The sequence below is a fragment of the Acanthopagrus latus genome, chromosome 20, assembly GCF_904848185.1.
Source record: "Acanthopagrus latus isolate v.2019 chromosome 20, fAcaLat1.1, whole genome shotgun sequence".
Classification (NCBI taxonomy): domain Eukaryota; kingdom Metazoa; phylum Chordata; class Actinopteri; order Spariformes; family Sparidae; genus Acanthopagrus; species Acanthopagrus latus.
The window spans coordinates 9,801,433-9,814,605 of NC_051058.1; the positions used below are offsets into that span (position 1 = coordinate 9,801,433).

Below are 13,173 nucleotides of genomic sequence, written 5' to 3' on the forward strand. Positions count from 1 at the left end.
TGAACAATTTACTCTCCAGAATATTAATTACAGCAGTGTGGAGAAGGATTTGATCAGAAAATCTTAATGTCAAAACCTAATAAAAAAAACAAAAGAAAACACCTTTCTAACCAGTTTCAGCAAGTGCTGACTGGGGAAACTTCTGGCATCCATACATGGAGGTGAAAAAATGGGAATGTGGGGTGTCACATTTCACAACAGTCCCAAACAGGAGGTAGACAAGGCCCCATGTTATCCTCCAATAGAGGAGATAGGCGGAGTCAGGTGAAGCTGGATAAGCAGAGGTCTGTATTTCTCACTTGACTTTGAGATTGAGGACGTTTGGGTTCATTTTCCAAGGATCTCTGCTTTTTGTACCACAAAGGTATTTATAAGTTATTACAGATGCGTGGCATTATTGCCAAGCGCGTAGATTGTACATTGCGTTTGAGGAAGTCGTGACTGGGAGACTTGCGTGCTTTGACTCCAATGCAAGTATACGTGGCACACAGCGTGTGTCAATGTGTGTGTGTTTGCGTGCGTGCGTGTGTGTGTGTGTGCGTGCGGTGAGGTCTAGAGAAGTGTCAGTGTGCCAGGTCAGTACGACTGGACATAAGGGCAGTGAATCCTGCTGAACAACAAAAAAATGATGTCTTTGCAGAATCTGAACATTAATACTGCTGTAGCCGGCACACGACACTTAATTGTTCTAGTCTACCAGAAGACGGTGATGACAGGAGGAGACTATTGCATCAGCCGATGATTTTTATGGTGTGTGTGTGTGTGTGTGAGTGAGTGTTTTGAACCTAATCTAAAACATACTTGTTTCTGTCCCAGGTGAGGTGGAGAGGGTGCACACATGCCACGTGTTTATGTTTGACACTATAGGAAACGTGGATTCGAAGGAGATTAAAGGATTTCAACTTCATTCCTTGAACTTTGTATAACTTTTTGATTTTTTTTCTTTTGGTGATAACTCTTTGAACTTTTTGATTTTGACAGCTCCTGTTGTGACATGACCAGGCCTAATTATAGGCTCGTGCGGTCATTGCCTCCGCTTTAGAACTGCGTGTTTAACCTGGCATGTCGCACGTGGTGGAAAATAAAATCCTAAGAGGATCCGCGTTCAGGTTTATGCGGCGTTCAAGGCCCCTGGTGTGTGTTTGTATGAGAGCCATTGGGACTCAGTCATGCAGACGATTTAAATTGAGCCAAAAGCTGCAAATGTCGAGTTTGACCGCAAAATGTCAAGCTCCCCGGCAACCCTTTCATTAAAACAGTAAAATGAAATATAGTAGTGGTTAAAAACAACCAAATAAATGTATCTGAGTACTGTACTTAAGTATTTTGAGGTATATTTTAGAGATAGATATTTTATTTTTAACTGCACCATATTTATTTGAGAGCTATAATCAGGCTACCAGTTCTTAATTGTCAAATATAGTAATTAGTTAATTAGTAACCAGTTGTAATATTATAGGTAATGCATCATAAAATAAATAAATAAATACAGTTCGGGTTAAAAAATAAGTAATGAATCCTCCCTGATAATAGGTTACTGCAAGTATATTTTGCTGATCATACTTGCAGGATTGAGTCTTGTTTACACTGTGGGGTATCACTACTTTACTTTTTAGTTATACAGAAATGACCTTAGACCTCTTCCACCACAATATTACAATGAGCCATTAGGTTCACTGCCGAGTTTCAAAATAAAATCAATTGTAACTTCAAATTTTGGCTGCATGTGCAAAAAACAAAACACAAAAAAACCAACAACAAAAATCAACAATTTTGATCATTGGTTATTTTCAAAGGTCGGTAATTTGAATATGATGTGATGATCATATGATGGTTTGCCGGTTCTCTATGCTTATATACGTGTAAATGTATTATAACTTTAAGTTTTGCATTGCTAGTACAACAAAACAAGCAGTTGGAAACATCACTAAAACAAATCAATAATTTTTGTAATTTTGTAGCAAATTTATCAGGGGGAAAAAAAACAAACAAACCTCAACACATTTATAAAAATAACCATTAGCCGCCACAGGTTGACCTGTATTTTTGTCCCTAACAGGGTGCCCAGATTTCTTACAGTCCCTGAAGTCACCATTGTGTAGTTTGCGGGGTGGGGCTCATTGTGTCCTCCTACGCGGAAGAAACAAGCCCCCGCAGATTCGCCAACCAGGAGAAAGCGCGGTCTTAGGCAGAACTGCCACGCCGATCGCCTGCATCTGTTTTATATTACATGTCTGTAGCGTTAAATATCCCCGTCGGAGTGTCTCGTGTGTGTGATGTCATTTGAGAAGTAGGAACAGGACAATAAGTTAGCTCGCGCTGCCTGATATCACGGAGGAGTCCCAACAACCGCAGCTGCACGTGCTCGTTTCCCCTGAGCGGACCGAAGAGTAAAAATATTCGCTTCAAATTCCTCATTTTCTGCCGTCCTCGGCGCCTCTTCTACCTCTACGCTGACGACACTGGCAGGTGAACAGGTCAGTTTGGCGTCTGTATCGGACATGTCTTTGTTTACAGTCCAGACAAAGACAGTTGGCCGGGGTTAATCCGGTGAGACAGACATGGCCATGCTGGAGCTCACTGCCTTGCTCAGTAGGAGTGCAGAAGACTTTATCACTCAAACGACGATGTAAAACAATATGTAGGCTCCAAGTGCTGTAAGTAATGTGCAAAGATATGTTTACTGGACCCATTTAGTCTCAGTAGGGATTATTTACAACTGGACTATAAGGGGAATATCATTAGTGTGATGATTAACCACCTGGTGTGATACCTGGGCGGCTTACTGTCAGATGCTCCATCGTCCATCTGCCCAGGGAAAGCTATCCTGCAACAAGTCCTACTTCAACATGGAACTCGAAGTCTGTAGTTTGTTTCCTGTTCTCTGGGGATTTCTAAAGAATTACCAACAAAAGGCCACCTGCAACAGCGTTTCTAAATTGAATATTTTTACTTTTAATTCTACATTATATTTATTTTTAAAAAAACCCCATCTGGCCTGAACTTGCTTGAATCTGGGGTAATCAGATATTCATCGGTTTTCATTCACCCATTCATTCATTTTATACTATTGACCCTGCCACTGTCTGTGTTCATCAATCTCTTGATAATGACTTGATGTAAGTGCAACCCCAGTGATCAACAGGAAAAAAATTATGTGGAAGATTTTACTAGATCCATGTCCCTTTCCTTAAAAACCTAGAATCGCGAAGTTTCTCAGTCGCTGAGCTGGACAAGGCGCAACAGAACACTGAGTCTACATGCTGTGCAGCGTCAGAGACGGGTTTTGATAACTAAAATGGGGGGAAACGTGCAAGAATTTGTCAAGAATTGGGAGAAATACAGGAGAACTGTTACGTCGGAAGGAATCCAGGAGAGGGCAATTAAACAGGGGAGTCTCACAGATAAATGGTGAGGGTTAGTAATATGCAGACCACCAAAGTGATTACAATATATAATTTCTGGCTGGAGTTAGAGCAGGAAGTCTATTTGTGGTACACCACACATAAAGGCCACAAATGACTATGACGCTTCCTGAGAACAGCTGTTTAGCAGCAGATATGTCCTCATAAATCTGTACAAACATAATAGCTGGGTTGGCCATCGTGGATAATCAGCCACAGTCTTTAATCTGACTTCAGTGATTAAGTACTGTGTAACATTTTGATCAGTGTCTTTCTTTTTTCCCTTACTGTCTTAGATGGAGAAGCAGCCTTTGCCAACCGATGATGACACGACAGGAACCACAGAGTCGAGGATTGACAGTTATGCTGGTGAAGAGAACCAGCAGGGCTTGTCTGAGCCCACCGCTCGAGCAGGATGGAACAGCAAAATAGAGTATTTTTTGGCTCAGGTGGGATTCAGCGTCGGGCTTGGCAATGTCTGGCGATTTCCGTATTTGTGCCATCAAAACGGAGGAGGTGAGTATCGATGATGAATTTTCTTATTGTTATTATCATCCATGTCAGATGGCTGCTACCAGTTTGGGTCCTGTGGGTCCCATGGGACCAAACACAGATGTTGTGTGGCAGGATAGACAGTATTGACTCATGAGGGTGGGTAGTCAGTGTCATCCTCACACAACGTGCATGTGGTGACAAAGAGACCACATTAATATTGAACTTAACTATGCTTACAAATGCATTAACTGTCAAATGAGTGCCTCTGAATCTGAGCTGCACACTATGTAACATGTAAACATAACGTTTATAGATGTATAAACTGCCTGTAAACAAACTAAACTGAACGCTGCTGTGCTGAAGTTCCCACATCTGGTGTTTGTCTGTTGCCAGGGGAAACATCTAACTCTAAGGAAAATACAGACGTAATCCATAACGATTTAAACTCTGGCACAAGTTGAAGGTGTTTTAACTTGTAATAATGCTTGTTGTCAGTTTTTGAAACAGTGAGGTGCTGTGTTTGCAATTGTTCTTTTGATAGAAATCAAATCTGAAAGCTTTATGTATGCTTGTTACCCTGAAGGATGGACATGATGTATTTTCAAAAGAACACTGTGTTGCTGGCTGTAGGAATCAGTACGGTTCTCATCCCTCAGAGTATCAAACTTTCGTGCTCATTTACTAACTGAATGCTGGTCATCTTTTATCCTCAGGAGCTTTTCTCTTCCTGTACGTGCTGCTCATGCTGGTTGTGGGCATTCCTTTGTTCTTCCTTGAGCTTGCAGCCGGTCAGGCCATCAGACAGGGCAGCATCGGAGTGTGGAAGTACATCTCCCCCAGGCTTGCAGGGATTGGCTACTCCAGCTGTGTGGTAAGAAACGGATTGTTAAATGATTGACCCACCGTCTAATAGTATTAGACTGTTCAGTGTATGATGTTTGGTGCCTCTCAGGTGTCATTATAATTCTGCTTCAATCAGTAATTTTTCTGTTTTCCATTTGCCCATCTAGAAAAACACAGAATTTCTAGTGCTGTATGTGTGTTATCAGATTTAATCTATCCTTTTAATGTTTTCTCACAATTTTCTTACAAACCTGATAATCCTGTTCCCAATTGTCCTCAGGTGTGCTTCTTTGTGGCTTTGTACTACAATGTGATCCTTGCATGGAGTCTTTTCTATCTTGGGAACTCATTCCAGCATCCTTTACCTTGGCAGAATTGTCCTAAAGAGGGGAACATAACAGGTAAAGACACAGCATTAAGGTTCAAAACTGACAAGACGTGCATGATTATTTAATTGGTAATGTATGAGTTGTAGTTAATCATCATTTTTTTTTCTCTTTACAACAGTAAAAGAATGTGAGGAGAGCTCCGCCACATCATATTTCTGGTACCGCAAAGCTTTGGATATCACAGACTCAATTGATGAGACAGGCTCTTTCAACCCTTACATCGTCTGCTGTCTGCTGGCAGCCTGGACCATTGTATGCCTGGGAATGTTCAAGGGTATCAAGACCTCTGTCAAGGTAACACAGATCTGTTGTGGCTTTCAATGTTGATTTTACTAAAGCTGTGGTTTTAAAAGAATTTATTATTTTTTTGCTTATTTTGGCAATTGTCAGATAATCAGGAGCTATAAACTGCAATCACTGGTCTAAAGCATTTTTAAATAGATTTTTAATAGATGCGTTATTTCTTCAAACATTGATTTTAAATTAATGGCATAAATATGTTATATACATTATGAAGTATGATATTCCTGTAAGGCAGCTCATACATGCATTTTTAAAGGGGGAGGTTGGTTTGATATGAAAAAAAAAGTATGTTCCGTTGCATCAAGTTCATTTCATCACATTACAGTGTTTACTTTTGGACCAGCTGAGCAGAAACCAGAGCATTAAATGAAAAAATGTGAAAGGAAGCCCTGTTATAATGAAAATTGTAATCACAAAAAAGCATTGCATGCTTCATTGTTTGGACATTCTGGGTCCTCAGTTCTCAGTCCAAATCCCAGTCATGTGTTGGGCTTAGAGTTCAGCGTTTGCTGGGCATGTGGAGTTTCTGGAATGTCTGGCTTAGGTGTTCACCCAACTCAGATGACACAATCCACATTACACAACTCCCCCAGTACTTTAAGAAATAAAGTAAATATACTTTCCTTTTCAAACTACGGTGTGTTTTTGTTTTTTCATGGTACATAGAGCATAGGTTATACATACATGTGGAAAATATTATTTTCTGTGTTTTATGTTCAAGCTAATATCTTAGTTGAAGTTTTATCCCACTAAGGCTGACATCAGGTGTTTCCTGCAATTAGTGCCTTAAGCACTTGGCATCTCAATTACAGGGGCCATATGTTCAGTATTTAAGAAGCAGCAGATTAGATGAGACATCAGTTATTATCTCTGTGGGGAAAATTGGTTGTTATAGCTACAAAATGAGTAGGATTCAGAAGGGAACAAACTAAAGTACAGTTTACTTAAGCATAAAGAATGTCGCCAAGCAATTAAAGGAAGAGAGTCTGTGGGGGATGCAGCTTACTAACAAGAAAAGTGGAAATTTGTAGTGCATTTATTCCTGTAAATATTTGGCAAAAAAGAGGGGGCGCATGCTTGAGGGGTTCTCCCAACATACCTGTGCATACAGATAGAAACTAATAACTGGCTTTCATGGCTAGCTTGTTAATTACAATTTCTTTCTCATTTCGTAGGTGATGTACTTCTCCTCCATCTTCCCCTATGTGGTGCTGTTCTGCTTCCTTGTCCGAGGACTTATGCTGGACGGAGCCTTGGAAGGAATCGGCTACATGTTCTACCCCAAGGTATCCGCATTTAATATGTCGTGCAGTGTAGAGAGAGGTTGCAGATATTATTTCTCTGACACCCTTGTTGTTCCCCCTCCACATTTATAGCTGGAAATCTGGGCAGACGTGCAGGTGTGGCGGCAGGCAGCAACACAGGTCTTCTTTGCCTTAGGCCTTGGCTTTGGGTCCATTATTGCCTACTCCTCCTACAACCCCAAGAACAACAACTGCCACCGTGATGCCTTCACTGTGTCTTCCATAAACTTCCTCACATCTGTGCTGGCTACTCTTGTGGTGTTTGCTGTGCTTGGCTTCCGGGCCAAACAAAAGGTCACAGACTGTGTTGTCAGGTATGTTTTAAATGGAGGGTAACTTGTTGCATTAACTGTTTGTTTTCACTTACATTTTTTGTTGTCTTTTTTCTTTTTCTGAGTAATTTGAAGACATTCTGTTGTCTTTTTTTTCTTTTCTTAGTAATTTGAAGACATTATCAGACCAACTTCGAGGTGGAAATCTGGACACGAACGTGATCCCCAGCTTCGACTATTCTAATCCCAGTGCTGTGGAAGCAAAGGACTACACTGCCTGGTTTAAACAGTACGGAAATATGGTTCCTGGGAATTTAACAGAGTGTGACCTGGAAAAGGAGATGCAGACGGTAAAGACTGTTAATTTGCTTAAATGGAAATGTTTTATTTGATGTGCTGTACATAAAAACTAAAGCTGGCACTCCTGTTTGTGTTCAGGGTGTGGAAGGCACAGGTCTAGCTTTTATTGCCTTCACAGAGGCCATGTCACTCCTGCCCGGCAGCCCCTTCTGGTCAGCGCTCTTCTTTCTCATGCTGCTCAACTTGGGACTCAGCACCATGTTTGGCACCATGGAGGGCATCCTCGCTCCGCTCACGGACCGCTTCAAATCTCTGGCCAACAACAAGACCAAACTCACAAGTAAACACCTGTTTCGCCTCTGTGCAAGCCTCATAGTCTCATTACTGACATGACCCAAGATAGTTTGCTAGTTAGGTTTGTGACAAGATGGTATGTGTGCCAATGCAATCACATTTTGATTCTGCAATTAATTCATTACACAAATCTTACTTCACTACCCTGGTTCTAAACTAGTGAATTTACCTGCTGCTGTTATTCCAGATAAACCACAAATGTTTTTTCACCCCTCAGTGCTTGGTTGTATCTGCTCTCTATAAGTTGTGTTTTAACTTGTTTATTCAATTTTCTTTCAGTTTTCAGCTGCATCATTGGCTTTCTACTTGGTCTGCTCTTCACCCAGCGCTGTGGGAACTACTTTGTGATGATGTTCGATGATTACTCTGCCACACTGCCGCTCATCATTGTGGTGGTGTTTGAGACCTTTAGTGTGTCTTGGCTATATGGAGCCGACAGGTGTGGTCTTTTTTTTTCTTCTTCCATATTTTCAACTGGAAACATTAAAATGTTAAATCCAATGCAAATGTCAACAAATCAGTTTAGCTCTGTCTTACCAGTGTTTGTCACAAATATATATCACTCCTGATAATTGACCACTCCTTGTTTCTGAAGATTCCTCGATGACATTGAGGAAATGCTGGGCTGGCGTCCCAGTGTGATTTACAAGTACCTGTGGAAATACATCTGTCTGCTTGCTATGCTGGGGCTGCTGGGAGCAACTGTCATCCGCATGTTCATCAAATACCCAACATACATGGCATGGAACCATGAGACGGTATGTAGAACAATATTAAACAGAATTAATATGCTTTTTAACATGTTTTAGGGATTAGGGATCTCTTTAAGATGGCTTTGGACATGGATGTGTTTTTTTGTCTGTGGGTTTTGTGAAGTATAGTAGAGTCTGAAAGCAACTGTTTAAACCATAAGAGCAGCCAAAGACATGTTGCATGACAGAGTAAGGCAGACAGCTTTTGTTTGCTCTGCACCATTTAAAAAATCTACCACAACACCTACTCCCCTGCTGAGGAATATCTCTCAGTTCACACTGAATACGTACTGCTGAACAGTCATGCGTTCTGGCTGTTTAAGATCTTGAATGATCCTCTTCTTTGTTTTTTCAGGCTTCTGAGGAGTACCTGGAGTACCCTGGCTGGGCTCTGGCTGTTTTGTCCCTGCTGATCATATTTGCCATGATGCCCGTCCCTGTAGCTCTGATCCACGCTGTTCTGCGGGACAGAACGAGGCAAACCTCCAGAGACACAGAGATTGGTCAGTACAGCATTGTTAACACCGAGGACAAGTGTGAAACTCCTATGACAGACATGTCAGAACTGGACCAAATGAGCGGAACTGCTGCTTCCAATTCCTAAACATGGGACACGTTACACAGTCAGGAATGACTGGCAGTAAGCAGTCAAATTTCCAGCTCAATTCATTATGTGTAGCTGTGGCACAGAGAGCAAAATATGTGATAAAAGATACCTTATTTTAATATTTAAAAACTTTCCCACTTTTTTATTTTAACATAAATTAAGTCCAAACATATCCATGGGATAGTCCTTTTTATTGTGATAAGGAATAAGTGAAGATATGTAACAAATAACTTATTTCTGTATGGTAACTACTAGGTAGACTTTTCAACCACTGGTGATTGTTAGTCGTTTTCCAAGTGAATATAAACAATATTTCACAGTTTTTGATATAAGCCATCACATATATTATTCCTACATTTTGTTTTTGTTTTGTCTGAAAAAGTCACCTGTCCATTTTTTGGTGAAATGTTTATATCACACGTTAAGAAAAGCACTCTGATGTGAGATGCATCTCATCATGTCCTTAATCCAAACATGCCATTTTGACAATGAATGTTGCAAAAATGGTCAGTTTTACTAAACTAGCAACCTTTGACTCCTTGTTTTCTTGAGGACTGAACAGCTCATCACTGTTTTAAGTCTCTCATGCATGAATTTAAAGCTCTTTTTCAACTCTTGTTTTTTTTACAGCACAGTAAATGGGACGGTTGTTATAACAATTATTTTCTCTTCATGAGTTGATTTACAACAATAGGCTAAGCCTGAAACCAGAATGTCGGTGTGAGACTGTTACACCAGCTATCCTTAAACTAGGTACAACTATTGTGTACAGTGTTAATGCAAACCCTACACAGAAGCCATCCATGTTTACAGTTCAACAAACACCTGAGTCTCTGTGGTTCTTCAGTTTGATATTACACTGTATGTTTGCAGGTGTATTGTGTAGCTACACAATTTATTTTATAGGTAAGTTACCTTTTCTGTGCAAACCAACCTGAAACCCAACAGCTGATACAACAGCTGTAATTGAGAATACAGCTTTTGGTTTTGTCTTGAGGTGATTTTCACTTCGCTGTTCTTTTTATGTCAAAAGATATCAAGTTCCATCAACCATGTTGATTTCAGTGATGTCGGACATTAGCTACAAAAGGTGGGGGGAGGGAAGATCCTCCCTCCTTCCTCCTTCCTCCTTCCTCCTTCCTTTCTTCCTCCTTCCTCCTTCCTCCAGTATTGTGGAGCTCACAGGCACATGGACTGTTGACAGCCTGCTGTCTGATTTCACTGAGCTGGTTTATAAAGTGACAACATGGTACAAATATTAAGGTTCAGTCCTATTTTAATGTAAATATGTATATAGCACAAGCAAAAACGAAAAGAAAAGCTCAAACACATGTAATTGAAAATTTGCATGACGGTTTTTTTTTTAATAAGCTTTGGTTTAAGAGGAGATTGGCAGAATGTTTGTTTTAACAGCCAATGTACACGCAAAGTACTTTTTCACTTGAGATTTTATGTGGATGTAAATTATTTTGTAAATTCTTTTTAAGACTTAATTGCTTTTTCACTATTGTCTCTTGTCGTAGCCTTTTTCTCTGAAATTAAGAATGTAGTTTTTTACATTTTCAGTGGGTTACTGTCACGAATGAATCAGCCTCAAAAGCTGTTAAATGTATTTACCAAAACTAAGTGCCTTCAGATGTAAAGAGGCTGACTGAACAAAATGTTAAAAGCATTTCAGCATACTATGTATTGTTTTAAAGACTTTTTTCTTTGGGCAGATTCACTTTTTTTAATAGTGTATGTAGTCTCTATGTATATAATTTTTTTTTAAGAAAATGTAATATAATGTCATCACAATGTAATATATTTTTGCAGTTCAACAACCCATTTAAAATGCATCTTAAGCCTGCAGGCTAAACTTTTTTTCGTCGTTATTCCCTTTTCTATATTTACACGTTTTCAAGAGTGATTTTGAGGACGTTTGTCTGTTTTTCAAAAAGGGCTCTAACTCTGACTTCAAAATGTTATTTTGAAAACATGATTTAGTTGTACAAAGGAAATACTTGATTAAAACTCAGTGCTGATGAACTCAATTGACTCACTTTCCTTCATCCTACCTTTTGGTATGAATTTGTTAAATATAATGTGTTTTATTGTGTCCTGTCATGCATTATGTTAACATTTTACGGTATGTACAAAGCTGGCTGTTGCTTATAGTTCGAGTTCAGTGTTTTGAGAGCATGAAAGTTTATGTGTATTTAGCAATAAAGTATTCCTGTCGAGACACAGCAGTTGCTCAGTGGCACACTGATTGAATGTCATACAGCTGCTCCCTCAGATAGTGATGTTTTCTTTTTATAATCAACCTTGGAAAACACAATACAGTTTTCTAGTATTTCCTGCAGGGTGTCTCCACTGAAGCATCTGGTGTTTTTTGAATAAATGACATGAAAGCCTGCAGACTTTCAGTTTTCTACAGAGTGAGGAGTACTTCTCATGTTCTCTACCTAAACAGGCTTGCTGTGTGCTGGTGCCCATCTGCACTTTATCTTCCTGGGAAAAGTTGAAGCATATTGAGACTCCTGCCAGTGTAAACATCTGAACAGCTTTATGTAAAGACAACATCAAGATATGCTTTTCATTCTGACCTGTGATTGGGCACCTGTGGTGAAACTGAATCTGCCTGATTGGGAAATGTTTTGAGGTCTTCACTGATTTAACTGACTTTAGGTAGATGTCAGTTTGTATTTGTAGAAAAGATGCAGGTGGCCTAAAACAAGATGTGTGTAGCTTTCAAAACACTGCCTGGACACAGTTAACAGTCAGTCACATTTCTTTGTTTTTCTTTCTTATCAATCAGTCTTTCAGCAGCTTCAGTGTCCTTGCCAGGAGAACACACTGCCCTCACTGAGGAGTGTTTCAAAGCCGCAAACCCTGAGACTGATAGGGTGAGTAACTGTACTGTATACCGAGTAGATATCCTGTATATTTATTAACCTGAAGAATAAAGTAAAATATAATGAATTTTGTATGCATCTAAAAGAAAACACCACATGATAATTCTGCAGTTTTATGAAAACTTGTAGAAGAGTGAATTGATAATTTGACAGTTTTTCCCTGTTGTTTAAACTTGTTTCCTGAATCTCCAGCTCAGTTTTTTTCAAAACTAAACACAGAACTAAAAAATGATTCAGGTTCTCAGTCATCCAGGTGCGATATTGTAGGCAACTAGACTTGTTTCAGTTTCTTTGCGACATTTCACCTCTCATCAAAGAGGCCTCCCCAGTTCAGTTTCGGTTCATATAATTATGTCTTAAATTTAGAACACAACTTTTATGCTCTGAAAGGTGATGGAAGTGTTTTGGCAATTGAGTTTGAGAAGGTGAGAAGTAAGTGAACTAATTAATAACAAAGGCGTTACAGTTTTTTTCCTTGAGGTGAACACATTAGATTTGTATTTGTGATTTAATAATTATATTTGAGTAAAATCTGTAATTGTGCAAGGAGTTTGGCAGTTTGGACTTTTGGTTTTGATACACAAACTCGTTTGCATAGTTCCAGTTTTTGTGTGTATGCAACAGAGAAAAATGTACTGTTGCTTAATACTGTTGGGGAAGCTACCACACTGGAAGAAACTGAACTATTGGCAAAGCTTAACCAAAACTTTATTTCTTGAATCCCCACTTTTATGTCATGTCATGTCATTGTCCGTATCCCTTTCCATGGGGTCGGGGGGTTTTGCTGCTGGAGCCAATCCCATCCTTCCACTTTTATATAAAATATGATAAATGCATATATAAACCATAAAGTAAAGTGCAAATAATGTCAGCTTTACATTACAGTAGAAATGGTGAAATACAATATAAATCTTTGCTTGTAGGTTAACATAGCAAAGAGGACAAAAAATAAAAAAAATGTCTAACTTTTGGAATGTAGATGAGCTACCAGCATGCTGCTGCAAAATGCTGTTACACTACTAGTAACCAAAAGCGGCAATAAAATAAGTATCAATATTTTTCTCCAAAGAATCCTTAAGGTCATGTTTTTTGTTATTTTTCATATTCAAATAAAAACAGTTCCAGATATAAACCAACAATTTTTCACAGTAGTTGTTTGGACTTGAATGCTGAACTCTTTGACTTGCCTGAGTTTCGAGCAGTACATTTATGTGTCAGCAGGGAGCTCTGTTGCACTCAAGTCAGAGTGTTTC

At 39.4% G+C, this 13,173-nt stretch overlaps 1 protein-coding gene across 2 annotated transcripts; it reads left to right on the plus strand.

Annotated features, from left to right (window-relative positions):
• Window positions 1-254: 254 nt before the first annotated feature.
• LOC119009977 (sodium-dependent neutral amino acid transporter B(0)AT2-like) lies at window positions 255-11,056 on the plus strand. Of its 2 annotated transcripts, none has more exons than XM_037081754.1 (12): window positions 255-364; window positions 3,701-3,920; window positions 4,613-4,770; window positions 5,023-5,143; window positions 5,250-5,425; window positions 6,610-6,720; window positions 6,811-7,052; window positions 7,177-7,360; window positions 7,449-7,650; window positions 7,944-8,103; window positions 8,260-8,422; window positions 8,772-11,056. In XM_037081754.1, the coding sequence occupies exons 2-12, from the start codon at window positions 3,701-3,703 to the stop codon at window positions 9,018-9,020; spliced, it is 1,986 nt and encodes a 661-aa protein (XP_036937649.1). In that variant the 5' UTR covers window positions 255-364; the 3' UTR covers window positions 9,021-11,056. The 2 variants fall into 2 exon arrangements, with proteins under 2 accessions (XP_036937649.1, XP_036937648.1); XM_037081753.1 differs by lacking the exon at window positions 255-364 and adding an exon at window positions 2,021-2,477.
• Window positions 11,057-13,173: the final 2,117 nt, after the last annotated feature.